Source organism: Volvox carteri (genome assembly GCF_000143455.1).
Source record: "Volvox carteri f. nagariensis unplaced genomic scaffold VOLCAscaffold_1, whole genome shotgun sequence".
Taxonomy (NCBI): Eukaryota; Viridiplantae; Chlorophyta; class Chlorophyceae; order Chlamydomonadales; family Volvocaceae; genus Volvox; species Volvox carteri.
In genome coordinates, this window is record NW_003307545.1 from 176,405 (window position 1) to 203,870 (window position 27,466).

Consider the following 27,466-nt stretch of genomic DNA (forward strand, 5'->3'; position numbering starts at 1 on the left):
CTCTTAATGCCCTTACGTAATATGTGAAGACGAAAATGAAAAATCATTGTGCCACATGCAATACGACATCCGTTCGTTGCAGCGTACTGGTAGCTTTCCAAAGTAGCGGCGTCGGCGACCCTTCAGCTTCTCTGTACCGCTTTGTACATGTCGGCAGTCCCTCGTGCAGCACGCATTAACTGCGATGAATGTCACAGGGCTTACGGTCTTCATTTCATGCATCATCCAAATGTTTAACGCACGCGGCATGCTGTTTTAAGGCAGCCCTGACTGTTCGTTGTAACCACGTGCAGAAAAGCCGTTCCGGCATGTAATGCCTGCTTATGGCCCAGCAGGCTTGACTTTGACCATCGCTTATTCGTCCTCCTGCTTCGCTGAATGGTGGATGGGTCAATTTGCAAGCAGTCTTCCTGATCATCAGGCGTCCCTGTTCCAGGGAGCGTAAAGCGTTGTGCGACCTTTAATAATACTCCGGAAATCTACGTGATGACGCCACAGTGCACACCACCCAACAATGCAGGCGGGGCTTGGACTGGTGGGTAAGGACAGGGGGCTACTCGGTCCCCACCTAAAATAGTCATTCGTAGCGCCAAAACAAAATTAGAATCCTTAAAGCGTCGTTCAAATCATCTCATCGTAATTTACTGGCCTCGCGGACTGAAGGCGACGGTCGAGGCCGATGGAGGAGTTTCTATACTTAGTCACTCCTCGCAGGCGATGCGCCTGTTTCTATGGCCCATCATGTACGCATCATTAGCCACACGCTTAAGCTAACCTCACAATTTTGCATGGACCGTTGTTGAAGTTCCATTCCCGAACTCGCACACGCAGGAGTGGACCCATATGCGCAACTCAGCGGCCATGAACCAACACCTGGCAGTGGCTGTCCTTCTGCTGCCTCTCTTAGTTGCAGTCCTGTCACCGGGTCTTACGACCGTCTGGCACCCACTGAACCATCTGCTGATGACAACGCTTCCCCCCACCTCGTTCCAGCTTCTCCGCACCGACTTTCCTGGTACCAGCGCCTCAAAAAGGCCGCAAAGGCTCTTAAGCACGAGGTAAGAGAGCCCCTGGAAGGAGGTAATGGCCTTGAAGGAGTCGTTGGTGAGCCTGCGTAGAAGGGAAAGTTACAGGTGCGGTGCAGGAGTAGTCCCAAGGGGGGGGGAGAAGCTACGTTGCACTGCAGCGGAAGAAACCCCGGTACATGTCGTCACGCCTGCTAGTGTCGCCGAATCGAGCCGCAGGCCTAATTTCAGGGGCATATCCTTCCACGCCCAGCGACTCCCCGAGCATTACAAACCCTCGGAAATACCACCTGGACAACCCGCAACCTCGACTGCGGATCCGCAGGTGCTTGCGGTGTACTACGCCATGCTAGACCCGCAGACGCCCTTCCTGGCCAAGGCTCTGACGTGCCTGGTGCTGGCCTACGCCCTGAGTCCGCTGGACCTCATCCCCGACTTCATCCCTGTATTGGGCATCCTAGACGATCTGATCCTGCTGCCGCTGCTGATCGCGGCGGCCATTGCCCTGCTGCCGCCTGGCGTCATGGAGGCGGCCCGAAGAAGGGCGTCTCAGGAGCCCATACGGTTGAGTCGTAACTGGCCCATGGCGGTGTGTATAGCGGCCCTATGGGTGGCCTGTCTGGAGTGGTTGATGTACTGGCTCGTCAATCAGTACGGCAACCCGGTCATGCGGCAGTACTTGCCGTACGGTATGGTGGGCCTGGGCGCGGTATGCGCGGGAGGTTTCGTGGTGTGGCTGGTGGGAAGGGTGCGGAAGGAGAGGACGAAGCAGCGGAAGTTGGCGATGAAGGCGGCGGCGGCGGCTCGGAAGGCAGCGGCCGCTGTGCCGGTGGCGAGCAGCGGTGTCATGGCGTGTGAGGGCGGGGAAGAGGGCGGTTCGGTTGCTGCATTGGTTAGTGATGTTGAGGCGGCGTTGCATCTCGGTGATGCAGGCGAGCAGCCCCAGGTAGTCGCTTCCGACACGGAGTGTCGAGGGTGCGCATCAGCAGCACCAAGGGGCACGGAGGACTTGCGGCAGCCCCTGCTTTTGACTGTGGATTGTGGAGATGATGTGGGCGAGGGGTCGAGGGGGTGATAACTGTCAGGTGGAAGGGGGAAGGGATTACGTGTTGCAGCTTCGTGAGGGGCTTTTCGCTCTTCTCCCCTCCCGCCATGAGGCCGTACGTTTTGGGCTTCCTTATGCGGGATTGGGCAGCGTGGGCGCAATTTGGCCGAGGTTGGTGACGTGCGTGTGTTCATACGCCAGAGGGTGCGTGTTTGAGTGGTGAAGTGGGGGTATGTATGTATGTGCCTCCGTGCGTGCGGCCACCTGGTCAGAGGGCCTTTGGTTGTAGCAGGAGCCGACCATGCTAACTGTGCTGTTGATAGCCTCGGTTTCGAGGTGGGTTTTGTGGTTTAGGGTTACAAACCGTTTAGGTTTAGGGTTACAAACCTTTTAGGTTTAGGGTTACAAACCTTTTAGGTTTAGGGTTACAAACCTTTTACGTTTAGGGTTACAAACCTTTTAGGTTTAGGGTGTGTAACCCTAAACCCTTAGGGTTATGAACTCGCACCGTTGAAGTGCCATTGACCCGCATTGCTCGTGTCTTTCAATAGGTTGATTTTGTAGTTCTGCGATCATCGTATCCTTCCTTTGCGCTGAGCTTAGCAAGTAGTAAGATTACTTGTGACCTTATCGCGGTTGGATGTGCGGGTGAGCTGTGACATATTTACTCCTGTGCGATTATCCCTTTCTTTGTTCTGTGTCTTCAGGACATGATCCAATGCTGGTGCTATACTGCCTGTATGGTTCACGTGTCCTCAAGTGGCAAAGAATGATTTATTGACATCATTAAATAAGAGGTTTTCCTTTGGCGAGTGTATGAGGCTGAGCCGTATGTGGGTATTTGATGCTGGCAGGGTAGGAAGGCGATTTCGCACGTTCAGGTATCGGTTGATACATTCCCGTTAAAGCATCAACAGGGGCGGAGGAATGTGACAACGGGAAGCAACTGCCCAGTTGGTTGCATTGTCGTACAGGTACATCCTACGCCAGCTGAGCCGTGCCAGAAGAGTTACCAGGAACCACCAAAAGAAGCCACTGCCATTGGTAGGAAAGAAACGGACGTGAACAACACCTAAAAATATCAGCCTGTGACCAACAACGATTCACCTGCCTGCCCCAACACCGGCTGGAGGGCGGGAGCAAAGGATTCACGTGCATGACGGTGGGCCATCTTTGCGCTGGGTCGTTTGTAGAACATTGTGCTTGTATTGCTCCGGGATTTCTAGGGGGAAAAAAGAGCAAAAACAGGAAGACAGTTGCTCAATTTTCGCGCGAGGTGATAGCGGTAGCCTCCACCTGTCCAGCATGTTTCCTGTGTGCCCTGACGGACACAGGACAGTCCATCCCTGATTATATGTAACGGACCCTAACCCAGTTTGTGTCTCGGGCTATGCAACGCGGCCGGACCATGTACGCAACGCAATGACGCTCCCCGGCACGACAGTAAAAAGGCGTTCGGTGCCACGCGGCCCACCGCACGCTGTCTCGCCACCGCGCGCCAAGCTCCGTCATGCACACTGCCTCCTTTATGCCCTCTTCCCTGGCCCCGGGTTGTAATGCCAAACAGATGATGACCAGCGGCAGCTTAGTCCCCGCACCTTAACACGCCACCAACCTAGGACTATCGACCGAACGCGCACTTCCCCAAACTATTTGGCAAAACTGTCCCATGAGTCCGTAAGCGATCCAACCCGTGCTCGGAACCCAAAACCTTATGAATCTCGACCTCGTCGCCCTGCCCTGATGCTTACCCTAAGCCGCGCAGCTATACCTGCAGAACTCTAAGCCTCCGAATACTCAAAATCCCAACGTGCCGTAACCTCGCCCCAACACTAAACGTCCTTTGTCGTGCCTCCCGCGCTGCCGTCGTGCGAAAGCCGGGAAGCTGTCCGTATTCCGCTTAACGACTTCCTGCTCAATGACCAGCCTTAGGCCGTTGCGCTGTTCCGGATCCGCATCCATACGCCCGGCTGTGGGTGATGGGTGACCATTTACAAAGCCTGACGGAGAGACAAACAACTCCGTCCCCACTGTAGCTGCACCTTCTCCCATCGCCCCCATTTCGGTCCCTTTCCCACACACAGGGCAAGTGAAACCAAAGCCAGTAAACCTGCCCGCGTGAAGCCAACTGATGTGATGGCCAGCTGCTCTTGCCGCAGGCAGAGCATGATTTCTCACTACCCCTGCCCATGTCCTCTCCCATGCCGCCGCCGAATGACTTGCCGCCAGCAATGCTGCTGCTACCATCACCAACCATCTCTCCGCCTTCTACGTTTGATCACGCCACGACCTGAGCTGCTGCCGTCCGCCCTCATGCACCGTCCTAACAGGGATCCAACTGCCTCGCACCTTCTCCCCCGGCCCTGCTGCTCTACTACCCACCACCACCACTACTAAGAGCAACGTCAGCCCCGGCACTCGCACTGATCCTTCACGACTGAGGGGCGGCGGTCTTTGCCCATAGATGCCTCCCCTGCGCGGGCCGCCCCCAGCCAGGAGAAACAGCTGTCCTCCGCTACTGACAGACAGGTTGCTGCCACGCGGGTGCAGCACAGGCCTCACAGCCGCCGCAGGGACCGCACAGCGCCCCCAGCCCCCGACAACCTACACCCAGAGAGACGCGAAACACATGCACCCACCCACCCACCGGCCTCCGCTATGCCGTGTCACCCTCAGGTGACCCCGGTAGCACTCACACACCCTCGGGGCTTAAGAGAAGAAGGGGACCTCCAAACCCATGCCCGCCAGCAGCATCAGCAGGCCCACGGCAATGGCGATTCCAGAGGCCATAGTGGACAGGTGCTTCTGCAGCCAGGGCTGCTCCTTGATGAGCGCCTGGGAGGTGGTGCCTGCAGCGGGCCACAAAAGAAAAGGAAAGGAACGGCGAATGTAGCTTGTCCAGTTCGAGTTGGGAGACCAAGACTGGACACGGGAATGGCAGTGTGGTGGAAGGGTCGCTGAAGAGAAGGCATCGGGCTATGGGTGAGATTGACAGTTGTTTGCCAAAACACGGAGTAGGGAAAGGAAAGAGGAGTTGTTGCTTTACGCACCCCAACTCAGCCACAGCTATGTTTGTCAAAGCGTACCGATCAGCAGCGTGTAGCCTCCCATGGCCGACACCGTCCCGATGACAAACATGGAGCAGTAAGCGATGGCCGCCAGCTTGGTGGGCAGCGCCAGAGCGGGAATCACCACGAACAGCGCATCGGGTTGCAGCCCGTACACGATGCCGGTGGCATACGTGGCGAAACCGGACTTTAGACCGCTCGAGACGCTCGAGGGGGACTTGCCCGCTGAAACAGAGCCGCCGCCTGGTTGGAGGGGAGGGGGTGGGGAAATGAACGGGTGCACGGTGGGTGAGGCCAGGGCAGGCCAACGAGCCTGAGGCACACTGCAAGAGCACATACATACATACATACATGAGATGTATATACAGTTGCGTAACCTGAGTCACACTCCCCCAGTCCCGACGCCCTGCTTTTCCTGTCAAGCACACGCATTACCGAGTCGCTTTGCGCGAGGAACACGCCCGCATCATATCCCCATCACCGTCCCCTTTTATGCTTCACATGTACCCCTCCCCCCCCCCTTTCCGTAACCCACTCGCAAGTGCAAGTCCCACAGCCTCCACCTCGGCCTCCGCATGCGCATCGTCCTTCTCAAAGAAGCTCTCGTAGATGCCCATGACGCCGATTGCGATTAGTGTCAGCGGCACCACCGTACCCGCCCACTTGGACAGGAAGGGCACCAGGTCATGGAAGCGGTCCTGCGGGACACCAGCGGGAGTGGAAATGGGATGAAGCCAAGCCAACCCAACCAACCGACTATCCTGGGTCGGGCGCACTGAGTACGGACCCGCGAGCCGCAACCTACTTTGTTATGGATTGTTATGTGAATGGAGCGGGCGACTCTCCGTGCGCGTTAGGACGGATACCTATAAAAACCGGATTGTACCAGACGTGCGCAAAAAAGAGCTGCTCCAATAATAAAACCTGCGACTCCGGTTACTATACTGTCCCCGCTGTTGTGCCCAAGCCACCTTAAACCCCAGGGCAAGCCTCCATACTAGCAGCACATAGTCCACGTTCACGGCGACAAACCACCATTTGGGTCACGCAGAGCTCGGGGCATCTGGCCCCTGCACCGGTGCCAGCACCCCGTCGTGCATCTGGGCGCCTGCTTTTTCTCGGCCATGGATTTTTCCAAAAGAGACAACCAGAGGCATCTATCTGCTACCAAGGCAGTGGCGCCGCCTGCTTGACAGTCCACGGACAACAGGAAGACCATCGCCCCCACCTGCAGCACCACCACCTCCAAATCCAGCCACAGCCCAACCCACCAACTGCCAGACGCCCTTCCCTCACCCTTGGTTTAGACGAACCCCCTTCCCCACATAATAGATGCCACGATGGGCGCTCCCGCCCCAGGCCAGTCAGCTTACACGGCGACAAAACCCCCGAACCACATCCTTCCGCTGTGGGTCCTCTCATTCCTCCAACCCCGCCTTTCCTTTCCGCCCCTTGCGTGCTTGCTTTGGACCCCGGCAGATAGTAATTTTGACTTCCGAGACGATCGACTCTGCGCATTTGTCTGCCCGAATCATCCTTCGGCCCGCCGTCCGAGCCATAGTGGTCCTACTCCTGTCCCTTAGCTCCCCCCATTTTACTCGCCTTGAGCACCACGAACACAAGGCCTAGGATGAGCTGACCCGTCGAGTGGCCGAAGCCCCACAGCGCCCCCAACGCCGACGCGGCGAAGCGGTTACGACCAATCGTCAGCGGCGTCAGCGCCTGGGAGCGTGGGTATGGGTGCGGGGAGAGAAGGATTATGAGGAGCGCCGATCGGTGGAAGTGTTCACTTAGCGTTCGCAGCAATGATAAGATGATGACGGTGATTTGGGTCGTCATTTGGGTCAAGTCGGGGTACGATGTGAGGTTAGGAAAGCAGCATAGGCGACGGCACGGAGGTTAGTATGGTCGTTTGGGGGTTTTAGGGGTAGGGCCGCTTTGCGGGGAAGACTGATGTTAAGAGGGAAGGGAGTGGCGGGCAGGTAGAGGGGTTTGGAAAAGTGTTCTGGTGGAGTAATGGGACAGCCTGAGGTGAAATTCCTCAGAGCTCGCCATTGGGACTCTAGCTCCGGAACCACTCCCCCACTCATGCAGCATCACATGGTCTATGAGAGCGCTGGCAATGGCGTAGCGGCCACGCCATGCGCCCTGCCCTCGGGGACACAGAACACCTGCACCCCTCCTGGACTAGGACGTGAACAGATCCTCCTGTCCTTTTCATTAAACCACCAATTTCCCTCGCCGCGGCCATGGGCTACCGGGTACTCCCCCATGTGTTGACCCCTTAACCTGATTACGGGGTGCGTGGCGAGGAGGGCCACGTCAATTCGCTCTCACCGCAAGATGATCCGGGCCACACAGGGTGTGAAGGAACCCAGCCGCCAGCCCTGCCCAGGCACTTTTCGCGGTGGTCGTCAGGCCTGCGGAGGGCGAGGCAGATCTTATCTCAGGAAAAAGAATCTTCACGGAAGGAGCACTTGGGTTAGTAGAGTGTAAACGGGAAGGAGTTATGCGTGGGGAGAAGGAGCCCACCGCGCGAGGTCATACCTGTCGTGGGCGCCTCGCCGAGCGCGAGCGTGGCTGACGCGAAAGGTGGCCCAGCTGGCGAACCCCAGGAAAGGTAGGCATAGACAGCCCAGAATGCTAAGCAGCTAAAGATGGCTCTGCATTTCCGCAAGGCCTCGAATATCCCTGCTTGGCGGTTTGTCAATGGCTTCTGTTCGGCCGTCGGAAGGCAAGGCACGGCCGCAGATGCAGCAGAAGCCGCCTGGCACAGCGACCTTTGAACTGGAGGTGTCACGAACGAGCCCCATATCGGCTGCTGACAGGGCCTCTTGCACGAGACATAGTTTGGACGGGGCAGCGCCGCCTGCTGGACTCCAGCCACAGCCCTCCTGGGCGCGGCAACACTGCTGCCGATTGTAAGCATAACTACTTGCTATGCTTTGGCGGCAGGTCGCGTGAGAAAAGGAACAGTGTGAGCTTCAACTCGGCATGACCAGCATAGAAGGGAATAATGCGTGAATTGCCATGCCCTTAATTAGAAATCTTATGTAGTGCCAAGTGTTGTTAATCTTAGATGCAGCAATAGTTATAGGGCATGCAGATTGCCTCAGGGGTCTTTCCTAGAATGGGAGGTCTTTGCTCGCGGCACAGGCCATAACCTAAATATGTCTCTATATACACATATCGTTTATCGGGAAAAAATGGCCAGCTCTGGATTCGTCCCGGATGACTTTGCAAGTAAGCCGCCGACCCGGGGACCACCCGTCACCGCATACAAAGTCATGTACGTTGCCTCCAGCAACCAGGCATTGCATTTAAGAAATGCAACTGTGCAACGTTTTGATGGCAACTCGTACTGGTCTCCCGTGAACGCTTAAACTAAGGACCTAACGTTAACAAGCGGGTGAGCCCTGGCATGCAGTTTCTAGTCCGAAACATGTCCATGATTCATATACCAAATGATCAAGATCAGCCCACATATGCCAGTTTAGCCTGGGAGCGACATGCACACTACTACCTGAAAGCTTTCATGGTCGGCAATTCCATGCGACAGACGTCACAGCCTCAGAGCCTTCACGTACATAACATGTTTGTCGTCGACTTTATGAATGGGGTTTTTGACTAGATTTCCAATTGCGCAACTACACTAACTAAACGGTCCCGGAAGGGAAGCGTCAGACGTGGCCCAATGCATGAAGGGGGTTGAAGGGGGTTCTTCCGTGCACAAGTTAGCGATGTGTACATGTCCCAAGTTTTAGCTGCACCTGAAGCAAGGCTTCAACCGTCTGTCAGGAAATACTGTACCAGTTGCCTGCGGTACAACAGCCCCGTCGTGCATATATAACGCATCAGCGAAATTTCTTTGACAAAACAACTTGTCAATAACTATCTCTAACACAGGTTCGTAGCTTGCTTCTTGTTTCCGAAAGTTGCAAAGTTTCTCTGCATAACCCCTTACTGGGTCCTCTCAATCCTCGGTTGTAAAACTGGCGCCTCTTGAGATATCTGGCAGCAATGCTGACTGCGCCGTTTCTACTAAAATGCCACCTCCGGCGCCTGTGAAAGAGCCGGAGGATATGGACGTTGAAGGTGCGGCCTTCCGGGGCGTTAGCCACCTGGACGACGACACGCGTACATTTCGCAATTGTGAAGAATTTTGAAGCTATACGTCTCAATTCTCACATACCTTCCCAATTTTGCATAGATAAATATACCCTCTCGTTTCTATCGCGATTACGCAACCCTTTCGGAATAATGTACCTGACGCGTGCAGAGCGCCAGGCCGCCAAGTCGGCTTTTCTGTCCGAAGCTGGTCCGCGTCCAATCGATAAGTACATGTACCTTCGAGATCTCCGGGAGCATGACACAACCAAGTACTACCAGCTCATGCTGAACAACGCGCAGCAAGTTCTGCCGTTTATCTACACCCCTACTGTGGGGCAGGCTTGCCAGGAATACCACTCCCTTGGAATTAAGACTCGTGGTCTGTACCTCTCACTCACCGACAGGTGCGTTTTAGATGCGTAAGGGGATTCTGTCTTGTCTACGAATGGGTTCACACCATATACCTGTCGAGTGAACAAAAGTGTCTGTCCGCGCGCATGGTGTCTACATGCTATATCAAAGTGCACTGGTTAGTTTTGAGGGATTTGGGTATTCAAAAATCGTTGTAAAGCTTGCCTAAGACCGTGGCTTGAAACGCTGTTGTTATAAGGGCATGTTGTCGTAATTACATGCAATATAAATTGCAATTTACTTGGCCTGTTAATTGAAGCATCGCTCGGCCTTGTGTGTGCAGGGGTTCGATTCTGTCCAAGCTGCGCGCGTGGCCCCAGCAGGACATTCAAGTCATTGTGGTTACTGATGGCGAGCGTATTCTCGGCCTCGGCGACTTGGGAGCTGTAAGTTGTTTTAAGGAGGGGTACCTCTGGTAGGTACAGCACCGTAAGACAGCCAGGCTGTTATCACCGGGATCTCGCAGTTTTTATGCTCTTTTGCCAAGGGTTAGTGACCCGCGCGCAAACCATGTGGCCCCAAGCATGCTAAACTCAACAGGTTCCCTCTCGCCACGCGTGTCACCGTGCCCTTGCGCATGAGTTCGTGCACTCCACACTCTTATGACACTGTTGCATTATATACGTTCTTCCGCTGCAGAACGGCATGGGCATTTCGGAGGGCAAGATCGAGCTCTACACCGCAGCTGCGGGTGTGGATCCATCTAAATGTCTGCCAATTGCTCTGGACGTGGGCACCAACAACGTCAAGCTCCGCGAGTCTCCCGAGTATCGTGGGCTCCGTTGTCCCCGGCCGAGCGATGAGGAGTACGACGCCTTCGTCGACGAGTTCATGCAGGCGCTTAAGGTGATAATCGTGCAATCAAGTATGGCTCGCTGGGTTAAGCGCGCCGTGTGGCCTGGTCCTTATTCGTGTTTGGCATGTGGACGCCTCTATGGGTCGACGGGATTATAATATGTTACGTGTTAAGCGCTGCGCTGCGATAGGAGGAAATTCCGCGCCGTCGGGTATCCTGGGTTTGTTTCATTTTGTTCGGTATTTGGGTTGCTCTGTAGCACCTCTGTAGCGATGCCCATGTGGACGGTGATGCCTTGCCGTTTGCAGGAGTGGCGTCCGCACGTCTTGCTGCAGTACGAGGACTTCGGTAACCATAACGCTTTCAGGTGTGCCGAGGTTGCGTAGCAACAAACCGGTCATGATGGGGATAACCACACCTAATTGATGCGGAGGTCCAACGGAAAGGAGGGGGTTGCAGGGAGTTATGGAAATGATGGCTTGTGAAGAATTAATTTTATTCCTCGTTTGCAAGCATTCCTGTTCCACAGCGCTTCTGTCTTGCATCCGCACGTCATCGCAATGTCCACCCGCAGGGTTCTCGAGAAATACCAGAAGGGCTTTTGTTGCTTTAATGATGACATTCAGGTATGCATTAGGGCCTTCTCCGCTACGAGCCTTCTTGCAACTGTTGCTGTGAGCCTTAATTCTATAACTGTTACTGTTTTCGAGCTATGCTGTTGCGGTCTTGGTGATGCCCACTTACTCTCGAGTCTCTGGCGCCGGTACTAATGCGGTTATTGTTGATCCTGTACCCTTGCTATCGCTGGTGTGTGTTTTAGGGTACCGCCGGCATTACGCTTGCGGCGCTGCTGGGGGCGCTGCGCATCCGCGGCGGTCGCCTGTCGGAGCAGCGCATTCTGTTCCTTGGCGCCGGTGAGCAGCCCGCCGGTTCGGGGAAGTACTCTGATAAGTGGACGGGGTTGAGCACAGGGTTGTTCGACAGTTACCGGACCTTGCGAATGCTGCTTGTGTGCCATACACTATGGAGTTTCGGGGAATTGTTGCCATCACCATCGTCAGTTCAATGTGTGTAGAAGGCATCTGCTAAAGTATTAATGATGACGCTCTTTTCGATTGCTCTTGGTGCAGGTGAGGCGGCTTGCGGCATTGCCACGCTGATTTCTTACTGCATGCACCGGCGCGAAGGTCTGTCGGAGGAGGTAAGCGTTTGAACGAGCAACGTTTTCCACCTTGGCAACATTGTTTTGGTTTATGTGCTTTCGGCTTCCCTTTCCAAATCCTTTTTAATCTTTTGCTTCTGCTACCATATTCTGGTATATATGCTTCTCTTTCATCTTATGCGAGTCTCCCTGAACTGTATCTATACTAAATTTCCTGCTACCTTGCAGGCCTCCCGGCAGCGGTGCTACCTGATTGACAGCAAGGGCCTTGTTGTGGCTAGCCGCACTGATCTGCAGCACCACAAGGAGCCGTTTGCGCACGACGCGCCTTTCGTGTCCACCCTCATTGAGGCGGTTCGCATGCTCAAGCCAACCGCCATCATCGGTGTCAGCGCCGTGCCCAACACCTTCAACGAGGAGGTGGGGGTTGGTTAGGGGGAAGCATTGGGTCGTCGTCGTCTTTCTAAGGGTTAGCGGAGTGTGCCACTTGCGGCGTCTCTCCGATACGGTGGCAGGGGTGGTGGCAGCGGGTGCTGGCAGGCGGGTAATTATTTTAGTGTCCCTACCGAATGCAGTTCTTCGTGCGCCCGTCTGACAGCATGTCTTGGTTCTTGCACCCTCAACCCTTCCCAAGGTCATCCGAACTATGGCAGAGATGAATGAGCGGCCCATCATCTTCCCGCTGTCCAACCCCACCAGCCTGTCCGAGTGCACCTTTGAGCAGGCCATCAAGTAAGAGCTGTTGAAGGCTGGTTGGGTAGGGACGGAGGACTTTTGTGGACCGAGCGGAGGCCATGGGGTACGCGAAACACTAAAACTACATGGATTATGCACCTTCTCGTGCGCAGGTGGACCGACGGCCGCGTGATCTTTGCCAGCGGCTCTCCCTTCGACCCCATCGAGTACAAGGGCGAGCTTCACAACGCCCCCCAGGCCAACAACGCCTACATCTTCCCGGCTGTGGGGCACGCTGCGGTTCTCACCAGGGCCAAAACCATTCCCCAGGCGGTGTTTCTAGTGGCCGCAGAGCAGCTCGCCGCCATGGCCACTCTCAAGGAGCTACAGACGGGCAGGTGAGTGGAGAGAAAAACCATGTCCGCGGAGTCGTTGTTCGCTGCAGTTGGCTTCAGTGTTTCGTTGGCTACCGGCAGGATAGATTCTCGTCGACTGCCTTGTGTCTTTCACTATTTTTATTGTTCGCTGAACTTCACACCTGGTTTGCGCTTTTATTCTGCGCAGTGTCTTCCCCCAGTTCTCCAACATTCGCAACATTTCGGCCGCCATTATGGCCGCTGTGGTGCGCTACCTGGTGAACACGGGGCTTGGCTCCGTGCCTGCCGGTTGGGAGGGTCATGACTCTGGCGAGGGGCTGGACTGGCGCCACATGGCGGCCTCGGCTATGTGGAGCCCGGCCTCGTCTAGCCGCCTGTGAGGTCTCGTCTCTTGCGAAGTTGTCAAGTAGCACTGGTTACGGGACATGAAGTCGAAAGTTTGCAAGGTCTGCAAGCAGTCTGGGTTCTTGCGTGCGGTAGTTGTCATTTTATGGTAAGACCGGCGGGTTGAACATCCGTCGCTACACGCCCCGCCCCTGCATCACTAAACAACCCCGCACTGCTGCTACTACTGCGAAGATGTCCATTTGTGGAACAAACGCACATCGGTTGTGCTGTGAGGAGGTGGAGTTCATTATTTAGATTTAGGGGAGTATAGGGCGGAGAGGAGGACGCTAAGCTGCGTGGTCCCTTGTTCCTGGTTATTTTTCCCCCTCTTAATGGGGAGGGGGTCCATGGATTGGGTGGTGGCACATGTGCCATCCTGTGTGAATTCGCCTCTGTTATTCCTTCGCTCTGGTTGCGTGATGCGACACGTCGTTGCAGTGCACCTAGGTGTTTGTAACTGGTCTGGATAAGTCCTGGAGCTTTAATAACTGGCTGCTGGGGCTGTCTCCTGGCTATTGCTGGATCTGTTGCGCGTCCCAGTGATTCGCGCCCGTGCCCGGCGTCTTACGCCGCTGCACGAGGCTTTTTATTGCATCCGTGATGCGTATGCGTCGCTCAACCAAGCGGCTATTGTTTGTTTCTTTGTTTCATGCCCCTCATCTCTAAGAAACCACACTCGATTTGGATTTGCTCCCTGGCGAGATGATTTGTTAGCTTCCGTTGGCACGCGATTTTCAGCTCACTTGAGGACTCGAGCTTGCAAACCGAGCTACGAAGTATAGCTTGCCTGAAGGAATCCTAACGGAGTTTCATCTCCCTGACTTCGTGCAGTCCTGATGTGCTTCCGATTGTATCTAGTAATGAGGAGTTGTTTTTGTAGCTGGCCGCCTACAAAATGAATACAGATGACGATGGCTGATAGCTACAACGCAGGTGTTGCGGACACAATGCGGTTTTTATTGATGTGGTGTCCTAAGGGCGTATGTGCTAAAGGATTTTTAAGGCTGTGTATATGAAGCCAAGTTTTGCTTGCATGCTTGTTTGCGTTTGTGTACTGGCTGCTGCCTTCATTTTTAATGTTAACTCTCTGAAGGTCAGCCAGTCTTATTATTACTGTCGATGTGGCTTCGATTGCCGTAGTCCCGTTACCGAAGCTACTTTTGGTGCGCGTGTGAGGCCGGATAGTCGTACAGAGGCATGGGACGGGTAAAGTCAGCATCGCATTTTTATGGTCGGTGCTTTGCATAGCTGCATACGAGGGAAGTTACAATCTTCTCGGGACATTCCTGGGAGGATTCGCAGAGTATGCTCTGCATGCCATTGTTCATTGCCAGGCTGATGGGTCTGGACAGTTAGTACCGATGAGTGCACTCTACAAACGGCGTCGTCTGGCAGCAGCGACATGGGATTTCACCAATTTAACGAAATGTAAAGTTCACACTCTTCACTGAGGCGACTGGGGGAACGGAACCTCAATATGCTTCGAATTCCTGTGTTGGTTAATCTTCACGGGAAGATAACGGGATAGTCACTTTCCTTGCAACAACATATCCGTAGGCAGCCGCCTACAACCCGGCCTAACTGCTCTGGTGCGCGGGGACTGCAAGGGCGCATACGTAGGACACGTGCGAAGCAGCGCATCGCTGTAAAGGTGTTTCGGGTACCCCTATCCCAATGTCTTGAAGCATGGCATAAATAAGCCACAGCTTGGGACGGCGCATATCGCTTGGATTCGATATTGGCATGGACGGCATCGGTTGGTAAACACGTTGACCCTTGGTGTGACCAATGGTATAGTGCGGACACCAGTCTTATCTATGGGATCAACCTTTTTGCCAGCAGTGCCACCACCGTGATATCGGTATATGTTTGAACATTCCCGTTGTGCATAACGCAGTCATCAACAATCCACGCCTAGCACATCCAGTCTTCGCATCGCAAATAGCATAGCGTTGTACTACGACGTACAATCCCGCCGCCTAGGCTTGCTGAACTAGACTCATCGCGTGTTCGCATCAGGCGGACCTAATACCATGCCTTTTAACATGGTCAACAAAGACGGCTTTTGGCTCATGCATTTGCGCAGCTCCTCAAACTGCAATAGTGGGAGGGTGGGGAAAGCAAGGGAACACACAGTTCTTCCAGAGTGCAAAGGTGGGTTGGAAGTGTGTGTGTGTGTGGAGGAGGACATGGGCGCAGAACTTGGTGTCAACCCAGCTAATTTCGACATGGTCTCTTATCCAGCCACTTACCAGGCCCATGCATGTATGTTTCCCCTCGTCTCCCTCGCGTTCCATGCAAGCATCAAAGGCCTGCGGGACCCATCAGCAACGCGTCCTGACGCATTCTAAAGGAAGCAATCCCAAGCTGCTATACCCTACATCATATTGCTTCCGGCATATCTTCTGCTCCATGATCTTGCACCATGCGCAATCTTTCTCTTGTCCTCGAGAATCTTCGCCTGTGAGCTTTTTTGTGGGCCTATTGCTTTCAGCCTCCATTCTAGTAGAGGTTATATTCACGTTCGCTGTTGGAGCGTAGCATCGCTTGCGTCACATGACCGGCCTTGAACGCTGCGGGCTTAAACTCATGTTGGTTGATTTGCGACTAGAAACCTACCAAACCATTATCGGCAAATGAGCGTAAGCAGGTTTATGGCCTAACGACCTTGTGGCACAGTCCCGGTACCGGATCGCGCCTAACGAGCAAGATAAAGGCCGCCCCATGCATCACTGTACAACAAGCACAAGAAATTCCCAAAGCTGCATGCGCGTAAAGCTTTGGCTCTATCGCTTAGGTGCACGACAGCCTTATTAATCGGCGTTTATACATCGGGCCCACGGGTCGCTGTAAGGTCCCACCGTCATCCGGCTTTCGACACTCGTCCACCGCGCATTTGAAGTTCCGGATCTTAAAAATAAGTATTCTGCAGCTGTTTTCAAATCATGATCCAGACGAACGTGAGCTTGCCGTCGGGAAGTGCCGCCAAGGACGCCGGCGGCCTTCGCGCCTTTGCTCTGCTTATCGACGATGACGACGACGACGACGCCTACAACAGCTCATATCAAGCATCTCCACAGTACAGCCTAAAGGACCAGCACTTCACTTCCAGCCTCCTTTCCCCGGGCCGAACCACTCTAGGCGCTTGCGGGGGCCCAGCTCCCGCCACCACGGCGCGCAATTTGCTCCACCTAGAGCTCCCTCAAGAAACCTCACCCTCGACTACGTCATCATCCCAGATATCGGGACCTCTAACACCAACCGGACCCGAGGGCCACTCGGCTCCAGCCGCAATGTCGCGCGCAGCTGAACCGCAGCGTTCCCCTTGTGCGACTTGCTCCGAGACCACCGTGCTGCAGCCAACCAGCCAACAACCACCACCAGCACCACAACCAGCACCAACATCAACACCAGCACCAGCACCAGCACTAGGACCACTGCCGTCAACGCCGACGCCTCCAAGTCTATACATGGAGCCAGTACCAGCCACGCCTGCCGCCGCCACCACGATTGCCGCCGCGGTGCCGGATCGTGCTACCGGGCCTTTCTTTGGCACTGGCGCTCACTTCCCTAACGTACTGTATCCCACTCCCACGACGGGTGCGACTTCCACGGCGATGTTCATGGTCGACCTCTCCCCGGCCTCGGCAGCTCCCGGCTGCAGAGCGGCGGCAGCGGCAGCGGGACCGGGGAGAGGAGGAGCGACGCCGGGCGAGTTGTTCCCCGTTCTCAGCCCGGGTGTGTCATCCGGGGGACCCTCGACAGAGCTGTCCCGGCCGCCGACGGCACCCGGCCCGGGCAGGCCGTTGCTGCTACTGCAGCAGCGACGACACGAATACATGAAGCAGCAACAGCATCCGCAACAAGATCACCAGGAGTTGCCGTCACCACCCGTACGGCAGACCCTTGCCACGCAGTACGGCTCCCCGGAACATCGAATGGCCCTCAACGCCGATCCCGCCGTGTGCAGCAATAATAACGGCGATGTAGCGGGTGTTGGCGAGCATGGTGGCGGCGGAGCCGCCACCCGCCGTATCAACGAGGTTGGCGCCGGCAGCAGCGCTGGCGGCGTCGGCGGCGTCGGCGGCGTCGGCGGCGTCGGCGGCGTCGGCGGCAGAGCTTGGTTGCCGACCTGGCCGCTGCGCGCCTCAGAACCCCGGCCACACCAAAGCTCCAGGGAGCCCCTGGTGCCGCAGGATCCGGTTTCGGAGCGGGACTGGCGCCAACAACGCGACGGCCATGCGCGCGTCTGGTTGCGTGCGATCTGGATGACATCGTATTTATTGGACTGGGTGCTGGCGGCTGGTCTGCTGGTGTTCGACTTCATGGTGCCGCTCAAGGTGCTGACACTGTTGCTGCTGCCGCTGCTGCTGCTGCTGTTGCCGATAAAGCAAAAATGAAGGGGCAGGGGCCCTCGGCGAAGGAGTGTAGCCGCAAGGCCGGGGACGGAGTGTGATGGTGAGGGTGCGGGAGTGTGTGTGTGTGTGTGTGTGTGTGTGTGTGTGTGTGCGGTCTCGACGCGTTTGCTATTTGCTGTTGCACACAATCGTCATGCCCAACAATCGCCCTCCCACCCACCCTTGCCGGCCTTCCCACCATTCCTCCAATGTCACCCAACTGCCAACTGCTAACCGCCAACCGATCCGCTCAGACCATCCAACCCATCAACCGCTTCGCCACGCCGGGCGACCCAGCTCTGAGCTACCCCCGTCGCTCCGACACCATCCCCACCTACGCGCTGTTGGCCATCAGCCTGGGGGGCCCCACAGCCGTGTTCCTCCTCACAGCACTGGCTTCCGGACAGCTGGTACTGCTGTGAGTACGGGTGCGGGTCCGGGTGCGGGTCCGTGCTGAGCAGCAGCCGAACCCAGCTGCACAGCTGCGGGCCCGGCCCCATCGCCTCCATCACGGCTATCAGTAAGCCCCGGTCCGCCGTGTCGTACGCCTCCGCAAAGTCCAGGAACGCCAGGCGACCCCGGCGGTTCTGCTTGCGGAGGGGGTGGGATAGGAACACCACACTGGCCCCGATGAGCCGTTTGGGGAGGAAGGCTGACTGCTCGGGGGTGACGATGCACCCCAGGGCCGGCCGCAGGCGGTTTGCCAGTACCTTGGCGGCGAGCAGGCGGTAATTGGAGCACAGCAGTGTGTGGGGCGATAGTTCCCGGGTTGCTCGGGGTCGCCCTTCTTGTAGAGAATCGTGTATGCATGTATGTATGTATGCATGTATGCATTTACGTGCGTATGTTTGATGATTGGCGGTCTCGCTGCCCTCAGGCATCACGGGTTACTGAGTCTTGCGGAGGGCACTGCCGTACTTGTACTTTTCAAGCACTGCCTCAACCTGACGGGTGTCTACCGACCCGACTGGTGAGGGGCGGGGGGAAGGGGGGCCGGGGGGGGGGAGGGCCCTCGCGGGACAGGGCCGGGAAGGGGGGAGGGGCAGGACGCTGCCAATGTACCACTCGGTATAGTACATGCCTAAACCGCCCGGCAACGCAAGTACGGCACCTGCTTGCGGCGACTCACGTCGTGAGTCCGGAGGTTGGCTTCGGCCTTTTGGATCGCTCCTTGTTGGTTGACCTCTGTGCCGCACCACCCTCCAAGGCATCCATCCTTCCTTTATCTGGCCCTCCTTCCCGTCGGCCCCCTACCCCGCTGCCCGCCTCACGCATTTGGGAATCCGCAGTCATCTATTGCCCGATTCCCCCTGCATTTGGAATGCTGACCTATTGTAAACTCAAGACTCGCATTCTTTCAACACTATAAAATGAAGATATAGCCAAAACTAGGAATGGTGTAGCCGGGACGCTGCCTGCTTCCCTGTCTTGGCATGATCACCTGAAACCTGGAATCTCTTTCATGCGACTGGATGGCGTAAGTGTGGACACGCCGCCCCCTTCCTCCCTTCGGATCCTACCAGCGACCCGTCCAAGCCCTCGTCCCCTCCCCGCCGAATGCACCCAGGTTCGCGGATGTGGCCACAGGTGACCCACGGGTCGTTTCCGACGGCCGTATGGCCTACCCTAGCGGCCACGCAGGCCTCAGCGCCACCGCCGCCGCCCTGCTGTCCCTGTTCTTGGCGGGTCACATCGGGCTGTTCTCGGGAACACGAAAGACGGTACGTGCTGAACCGCCACCCAACATCGTATTACTGCTGCTGCTGCTGTTTACCGTCGTTTATCTTACGATAATCCTTTCGGGAGCCTTTTTCGCTTTATCTTGCCTTGTGTCACTTTCCCCTCCTCTGCTCTGAGAAAAGCGTACGAGAAGGTGTCCATGGTGATGAAGGTAAATGAGAAAGTGGGGGGAGAGTTTGAGTCTAAGCAAGGAGTGAAGCAAGGGTGTCCTTTATCTACGGAGTTGTTTGGAGTCTTCATCGAGACACTAGCCGATCTGATTGATACTCATGACCTTGTAGATGCTGGTGCACGTAAGTGTGACGCACCCCTTGTGGACAGCAAGCGCGTCTCCATACTGTTGTATGCAGACGATGTTAGTCTGCTAGCGACGTCAGTAGAGCGAATGTCTGAGTTGCTACATCTTGTGGACTTGTTTTGTGAAGCTTTTGGGATGCGACCAAATGTCTCAAAGTGTGAAAGGCTTGTTTTTGCATGTGACGGCACCCAGCAGTCGGAACTTAGCGGGAGATGTCAACAGTTACGGCTATCAGGCCAGGTAGTACCTGCCAAAGATAGCGCTCGCTATCTGGGCTTGGTATATGGGCCAGAACGGCCTTTTAGTGCGTGCCGTCAGCAGTTGTGTGATACAGGTCGGTCCGCTATGTTTTCCTTAAGCGCAAAGCTGGACAAAATGAAGCTGTTTGCCCCCGATGTGCGAATGCGGTGTTTTGCAACCCAAGTCCGAGCAATTCTGTTGTATGGCTGCCAGGCGTGGGGCCCTTTTGCGCTGGCAGAGGTCGTGGACAGGGCGGGAAGGCGGCGGGATAAAGCCAACCTTGCGGAGGGCATGTTCGAAGCCTGTTTGAAGGATAGTGCAGTCCAGCTGCAGATTTTATTCATGAGGCAGGTAGTGGGGACGGCACGGCCATCCCACAGGCTGTTGTACGCGGAGCTGGCTGAACTCCCCTTCCAATATTACATGGTGAAGCAGATTCTCCGTTTCTGGAACCCGCTTCAAAAGCAAGTGGGATCCATTGCTCATGCAGTTTTACGGCACGAGATAACCGATGCCCTGACCAAACCGGAATGGGAGGGTTGGGGAATCTCAATGTTACGACTGTTTTCCTTCTTGGAGTGCAACATTTGGAGCGGAATACCGCAAGAAGTCGTGGGGGTAAAGGAGCGTGTTGACTGGTTGTTGAGTAGACCTCTACCAGAAGGAGCGATAATAACGGCACTAAGAGAGCGTTTGATGAGCGGCTGGGACCATACGCGTCTGACTGTCTTGCCAGAGGAGTACCCATCAGATGGGAAGCAACCGGGAGTGCAAATGGCGAAGTATAAGCACTGGATGGGGCTGCCCTTTTCGGGAGCCGCAGCCGTCATGTGGCCAACACATGCTAATGTTTTCATTCCTCGTTTAGCACATCGTAAGCTAATGCAGTTTCGTTTATGTTGCTGGGCTTTGGAGGCGAACAGAGCACGAAGGGGCAAGTACCATGTTCCCAGGGGGCAGCGTTTTTGCCACTGTTGTGGTCCTAATAGCCGAATTGAGGATGAAAAACACGTGTTATTGGAATGCCATGCCTATAATGATATTCGTGCTGAAGAGGGATTCGATCATCAACAGAGTATGTTGGAGGCCATGCAATGGGAACCCGCACGCCTGGCGAGGATGTTGGAACGTATGTGGGCTCACCGAAACTCAATTACCCCCTTTGGACGCTAGTCTGGGCTGATGTGCGGTGTTTTTTTTCCCTTTTCTCCGTGGCTTTTAGGCGTTGTAGTATTGCCCTTGGGCCTTCGGCTCGTATGGGTAGTCTTACAGGTATGGGGTCACGCACCCCCCAACCATGTAACACACACACACTTTTCCCTCCTGCATTCATTTCATCTACTCACACAAACTATTTTGCATGCAATCCCTCCCTTTCCCACGTGGCCCGCCCTTGCCCACGTGGCGCAGGGTCAGTTCGCTCTGGCGCTTGTGTGCGGCAGTCCCCTGGGTGTGGCGGCGTTCATAGCGGCTACCCGGGTGGTCAACTACAAGCACGCACCCGCCGACATCAACGCCGGAGCTGCGATCGGGCTGCTGTGCGGCACTGGGGCCTACCTGCTCAACTTCCACAGGTAGGCGATGTTCGTGTGTTACACCACCTTCTGGAAAGATATCCATGGGATCGATTCCGACAATGAGCGGGTTAGATTCCTCTTTACCGTCAAGGGAGGAAGCACCCTCGTGCCGATGAACGGTGGTGGTCCCGACTTTAGTGGCCTGCGAGCCGACCGACCAGGAGAGTGGAGTTGTCGTCGCCGTTGATTCGGGGGCAGATTCCACTGGGGCTGGGGTTGGGGCTGGGGCTGGGGCTGGGGCTCGTACGGCAGGCGGCACAACCTCCACCGCACCTCATTACAGGACTCCCTACGGCAGTTGGTGCTTGCGACGTGATCTCGGCAGCTACTGTCTTCTTTACTTTCGCGTCATATGATTCCCACTTCACTTCACTTCACTTCACCTTTATCTTGCCTCACCGCAAAACCGCGGTGCACTCCCCACTCGAGTTACCTCTCCCCCGGGGATGCACGCACCCCGTGTGCGGGGAGCACCTCCGGGGAAGGAGCTGCAACCGCCACCTGGCAGCGTTTTCCCCAACTCCCTCACCTTGACGAGAGAAGAGTGAACCGACGGTCCCGTCATCGCCCCTCTTTTACAGTAGTAGACTGCACATTTACACCTTGGAACCTGAAGGGCCCTGAGCCTAGAACCGTGGTTCTCGTGAGCAGGTGCCTTACCGCTTACGTAGGACCCGTCCAGACGAAGAGGTACCTGCAGACAGGATTGCTTCCGTGGGAGGGCGCGAGTCTGGTCACCAAAGTCGGGAGGCTATGATGTTGTAAGATGATTCCGCCTCCTAATTAGACTCCACCTTATTCAGACACCCGAAATCCGTGAGGACTAATCGTCTATTGCCACCCCTTCAGCATGCGAACATAGTCCATCAACTAAATCTCAGTCCAACGACTGGGGAATCAGTTAACTTGCCCAAGACCATGGCATGATCTCTGGATTTCCCCAAGGTCTCGAGACCATATATTTCGTTATAACATATAAGACGTCGCCCGATCAAATCGGACATACAAAGCTCGCGCCGAGACTCGAACTCGGGTTGGTGGATTCAAAGTCCACAGTGATGACCACTACACCACGCGAGCACCACTCATACGTTTAGAGTGTTGTAACTCTACCTGACCACACCCGGTGCTTGAGTCCCCAGCCCGCTGGGTCACCTGTCCGGGGTACCTCGCCTGCACGGCAACACCAACAACACCAACAACAACAGCAACAGCCGCCCCAACACTATGGGTTACCGCGGCAATGACGACTTCACCGCAGTTGGCGATGGCAGCAGCCCCAGGTACTGGCCTCCATTCTTCTACCAGCGCCAGCACCACCAGCAACCACCGCGGCAACACGGCGGCGGCAGCAGAGGCGGAAGAACTCGCACGCCGTACGATGCTCCCGAATCTGAAAGGCGTGGGGTGTCTGGTGGCGGTGGCGTTGTTGCCGGGGCGCCTTGCGAGCCCTGGGATGTGGTGGAGCTAGTTAGCGATGCTAATGCTGCTGGTGGTGGTGGTGGTGGTGGTATCGGTAGGAGGGATGTCGCTGCTGGTGGGTTACTTCCTGCGGGGTTCCGGACCGCGGAGCCGCTTGCGTAGGCGCTGTGTGCGCATGTGCGTGTGTGGGTGAGTCAGGGGGGCCGCTGCCATGTCACGACATTTAAGTGTCACGTTCATTTTAACCATCTTTTCTTCTCGTCTCCGGCAGCTTTTACCTATGTACGGCTCTCTGCAGTTTGGTGAGTCGGCTTAGGAACACGATATGGATGGTTCAGAAGAGGGAGGGAATGGGGTCCCCATGGGGCCGGGGGTAGAAAGGCGTTAAACCCAAAATTGGCGTCAGGTGAATGGCGGGGTAGTTTGCTGTGACTCGCCGGGACTCTGATTGATGTGTATTGGGACTCGTGTTGTCGAGTAGCGGCTCGGCAAACCCGTGGGGTGGAACTGAAGATATGGGTTTGCCGGAGGAGGAAGCGTAGGAGGAGGAGGAGGAGTAATGGACAGCGCGGCAAAGGACAAACCTTCCACCAGCCGAGCGGCATGGTTCCTCATCCAGTGTTGGGTATTTGCGGGGTGTTGCTCTTTACCAATAGGCCGCGAGGTCCATTGCTGACCGCAAAGGGAGTCGATGAAGGGGCGGACGGATAACAATTTGATGGACCGATGGATTGGATGGATGGATGGATGTGTACGAACGATTGCGGCTGGCAATGCCATGCTAATTTCGGCCCTGCGGAAGCAAGTTGCGGCCAAATATAAAGGACAGACACGTGGTTGAAGGGGACGTGGTATCGGAGGGGGGAGTTTTCGTTGCGGGCTTCTTCATTGTGCTGGTTGGCCTTGGTGCCTGGGTGCCAAGGCTCTTGTCACGTGGAACCATATGTATGCAGGACTTTCTCCTGCAATGGATTTAGGGTACGATGGATATTTCACTTCCAGTCTAATTAGCTGCTGCTGCTGCTGCTGCTGCTGGCTGCACAAAGAACTCCGATTAGGATTATGATACGGATAAGGATCAGGATAAGTAGCTTAAGATTTCTTGAGGGCTTTTCCTCTCGCACATACATTAAACTTGATGGCGGTGGGGATCGCGATCACAAAGAGTGGGCCAAAGGAGACGTGGTAAACGCGAAGGATTAAGCAGGGAATGGATGGCAGGGAGGGATGTTTAGGATATGGCCATGTGTGCCCCCGATACCGCAGATGTAGGCCTGCAAGGAGTGCGGGACAGAAGGATGAATGCAGATTGGTGGAATGTGGTGTTGGTGGAATGCGAGAAAGTAATGTAACTTTCCAGCCACCAGCCCCGCAGGCCAATTCTCCTCTTCAGCAGCCGCATCACTCCTCCTCCCCTACCGCGTCACAACCCAGAGCCTTTACGGGCGCGGGGAGCGGGAGGGAGTCAAACGAGGCAAGAATCACGTTGACAGCGTTGTTGCATGCCACTTAGCGCAACCTCTTAAATCCTCACACCCCATATTGGACAGGCCTTTCTCTTTCGCACCATATGCCCTTCTTTCATACCCGCCCATCTCCTCACCTATGTAAGTTGCCTTTCCTGAGACACGTACGGCCGCATTGAGATGTCGTGGCGGCAACCCAGGTTGAGCAGTTGTACGATGCCTAGTCATACCATAAAAGGCGAAATGGATCGGATGCAATAGTGATTGCCAGAGCGTTACAAAAGCAACTAACGGTTCAGCCCAGCCACAACTCACTATTTTATAAGCATTCCAGACAAGCGAGGATAGCATTTAATTTATCTTATTCCAGTTCGACAGTCGATCAGGATATTACTCAATATGGCACCGAAGCACAGCAGAAAACAACTAACCAGGCGACAGACTGCCCGGACAACATTTACCTTAGCCATACGGTGACAGCCTCCACCACGCCTACGTATGCTCCATTCGGACGGGATCAGACGGGGCGCGCTGCATGGGACCGCGGCTTGGAATGGAGGAGCCGAGGGACTAATGTCCTTCTCTACCATCCGAGCCGCGGCATCAGGCCATAGTAGGCGTTGTGAACTAGGCATTTGGCACGAGTAGTGCTGTGATTCTCAGCTACAGCCAGACGCTGTGCTGCAAAAGCCGCGCGGCACTGCACAAACCGTAAACTTCAATTGATGGTTTCCTTGGTAAGGAAACAATCATACACATCATGTAAGGGTCTCCCCTCACTTGCTTTTCGATTCGATGTATGCGATGTAGCCGTTTTCAGTTGGACCAGAGTACGGCCTTGGACCAGGCCTGGAAGGTTAGTTGGATAACTTCAGCTGTTGTTAAAAGTATTTGCATACACGTAGTGATTCAGCAGCCCACGCAACATGGTAGCCTGATGTGGACTTGTGCATTCGCTAAGCTCGAACGGCATAGAACCCTGCACCGTTTGTCCAAAAGCATGCTTTCTACCAACGGTTATTGAGATACTTGGGAACATGACTAGCAGATCAACTCTTATCGTTGTATGCAACAGTTTTGCTCCAATCTATGTTTACTGACAGGGATAAAGAAACGGGTACGAGGTCTGTTTACGGGATAAGCGGTGCGTCTCCTACACCCAAAATTGTTTTGTACATATTCAAAACTCGAGTCTTTGGGAGCAGGCCTGGTTCGTAAGGCAGCGTTGAGGGTGATGTGCCGCAACGGCGAATGCACCAGCTGATACAGGATTATGGTGCACGTGTTGAACGTTGACGGAGGTAGAGGCGGCGATCGCTGGACATTACGGAGCTGGCATTGTGCTTGCCTCAGCCTTATTCTATCAGCGGTACACGCCAACGCAGCTTTATCGACTGATTTCCTTGCAAGAAATATAAATAATAGTGACGGAAGTCAGGGACACGACAGCGACGAAAAATGTCTTTGCAACATCGTCGTGTATGAAGTTTTCTACAGCAAGGTCTTTGGCCGACATACCTGCACCGGCGGGAAATCAGCCTCTGATGAAATAAGGCAGCTTCATCCGAGGGGCGCCACCAAACCCTTACCTTCATCGTGGTTGCCGGTGAATGCGGGAAGCGGCCGCATTTGCTTCTCTCCCATCAGCAACACAAGCGCCATCCACGACACGAGCATCCCGCCACACGCCTCCATTAGGGAAAGCTCCCGCAGCGCAGACGCTGGCATCGGACCGGTTACAACAGCTGCACTCGGGCGCGGCGCCAATGACCCAGCAATACGACAGCAGCTAGCCAGCGGCCCCGTCGGCCCACATTTCCTCCAAATCTCCCCCGAATCGGCCCATGAATCCTCATCCAGCCTGCCAGCTCCGCCGGATTCAAGCCGCCACGGCTTGGATTCTGCCGAACCGACGACCGACGGGACAGTCGAGGCCGAGAACAGCGTTGGCGGCGGCGGTGCCAGCACCACCGAAAGGGGCGATATCACAACAGCCGGCTCCCCTGCCGGCGGAGGTGAGCGCCTAATCGTCCGGTTCGATCACTACGCACTGGCCGACGACCACCGCGCGCTCCTGCAACGCATCCTCGGCCCCGAGGGACCGGAATCCTGGTCCTGGCTTCCCCGGAGCAACCCCGCCTCGCGCTTCCCCACCGACTTCGGCTTGCTGGCCGCGGCTTCCGGCCACGAGGACGACCTACGGCGGCGCCTCCTCTCAGCGGCGGCGGCGGCGGCGGCAGGTGGCGCGGGCACTGGCACTGGCAGCGGCGGTGTGCGTGACGTACATCCCGACAGGCGCTTCACGGGGCGGCTAGCATGGGTGCCGGAGGGGCCGCTGCGGGATGTGGTGATGGACCTCAGCGGAGGCGCCGCTGCAGCCGCCGCCGGCGGCGACGTCAACGGCCCCGACGCGTCCGTGTTTTCCGTGTCTTTTCGCCGTCCTGGCCGCATGGCGACTCGCTTCTCCACAGAGGAGCTGGCTGGGGAGGATGACCCGGAGGGGCTTATGGAGGAGGGCACACAGGGGGCGTGGCGTGCACCGCCGGCTGCCGGCGCGGCGGCAACAGAGCTGAGGGGCTCCAGCGTGGCGACGGACATTGGCGCCAGTTTCGGCTTCGGGTTGGGGGGTGGTGGGGAAGCCACTGGCGGGTTTGCTTGGACCGACCAGGCCTACCCCGGCAAGGAAGGTGGGGCAGCGGCAGCGACGGCAGCGGCGGCGGCAGCTGTGAGGCAGCAGGAGGATGGGGAGGAGGAGGAGGAGATGGAGGTGGGCCCCGGGCTGACTGGCTCACGTCGACGAGTAGCTTCGGTGGCGCCGGGCCCCGGGTCGGGTACTCTCGGCGGTGGCCGCGGCGGCAACCGCAGCCGGAGCCACGGTCACGGCCACCGCGGTGGAGGGCGACCTAGTGAGGCAGCAGCAGCGGGGGCTGGCAAGGACAACCGCAAACAACAGCAGCAACCAGCGCAGGGGCAGCAGAAGCCGTTGCACGGGCAGCACCCGCGCTCGGGAACGGGAGCCCGGAAGAAGCGGCCGCGGGACCATCTCGAAACGGTGCCGCGTGGGGAGGGTACTGCCGCGGCAGGGGCTGGGGCAGGGGCGGCGGCAGGACCGCATACTGGCCGCATGGGGGGTAACCTGGGCGTGGGCAACGGCGGCGGCTCCAGCGGCGGCGGCGGCAAAGGGGATCGCGGTCAGGGTTTGCAGCGGCGGCTTCACTTGGACCTGCAGGCCAGCAGCGGCGGTACAATGCCCGTGATGCTGCAAGCGGA

General features: G+C 56.2%; 5 protein-coding genes across 5 annotated transcripts in view; 4 read left to right on the forward strand and 1 right to left on the reverse strand.

Moving 5' to 3' along the window:
- Positions 1–514: 514 nt before the first annotated feature.
- On the forward strand, positions 515–2,843 carry VOLCADRAFT_85776 (uncharacterized protein; the record flags this gene model as incomplete). Its single annotated transcript, XM_002945573.1, has 5 exons — positions 515–539; positions 994–1,058; positions 1,351–2,000; positions 2,343–2,406; positions 2,778–2,843. 5 exons carry the CDS (start codon positions 515–517, stop codon positions 2,841–2,843), a joined length of 870 nt encoding a protein of 289 aa, XP_002945619.1.
- A 2,302-nt stretch (positions 2,844–5,145) lies between these two features.
- VOLCADRAFT_55289 (uncharacterized protein) lies at positions 5,146–7,592 on the reverse strand (the record flags this gene model as incomplete). Its single annotated transcript, XM_002945938.1, has 4 exons — positions 5,146–5,335; positions 5,670–5,836; positions 6,750–6,860; positions 7,476–7,592. Coding segments are annotated over 4 exons (585 nt in total), but the record flags the coding sequence as incomplete, so codon positions are not given.
- A 1,539-nt stretch (positions 7,593–9,131) lies between these two features.
- VOLCADRAFT_78607 (uncharacterized protein) lies at positions 9,132–13,049 on the forward strand (the record flags this gene model as incomplete). The annotated part of the gene is made up of 12 exons (XM_002945574.1): positions 9,132–9,233; positions 9,418–9,652; positions 9,943–10,045; positions 10,299–10,505; positions 10,764–10,822; positions 11,030–11,081; positions 11,276–11,369; positions 11,586–11,656; positions 11,846–12,037; positions 12,252–12,349; positions 12,466–12,690; positions 12,857–13,049. Exons 1-12 carry the CDS (start codon positions 9,185–9,187, stop codon positions 13,047–13,049), a joined length of 1,578 nt encoding a protein of 525 aa, XP_002945620.1. The 5' UTR covers positions 9,132–9,184.
- Positions 13,050–16,001: 2,952 nt separating this feature from the next.
- Positions 16,002–22,892, forward strand: VOLCADRAFT_85779 (uncharacterized protein; the record flags this gene model as incomplete). The annotated part of the gene is made up of 7 exons (XM_002945575.1): positions 16,002–16,656; positions 17,209–17,396; positions 17,708–17,871; positions 18,331–18,423; positions 19,021–19,174; positions 21,142–21,305; positions 22,451–22,892. The coding sequence occupies 7 exons, from the start codon at positions 16,002–16,004 to the stop codon at positions 22,890–22,892; spliced, it is 1,860 nt and encodes a 619-aa protein (XP_002945621.1).
- Positions 22,893–25,285: 2,393 nt separating this feature from the next.
- VOLCADRAFT_85780 (uncharacterized protein) overlaps positions 25,286–27,466 on the forward strand; it is a gene marked incomplete at both ends in the record, with an annotated part of 12,557 nt that continues 10,376 nt past the window's right edge. The window contains 2 exons of the mRNA XM_002945576.1: positions 25,286–25,320; positions 25,895–27,387. Of these exons, the coding sequence (XP_002945622.1) occupies positions 25,286–25,320; positions 25,895–27,387 (1,528 nt within the window). The remainder of the gene's footprint in view (positions 25,321–25,894; positions 27,388–27,466) is intronic.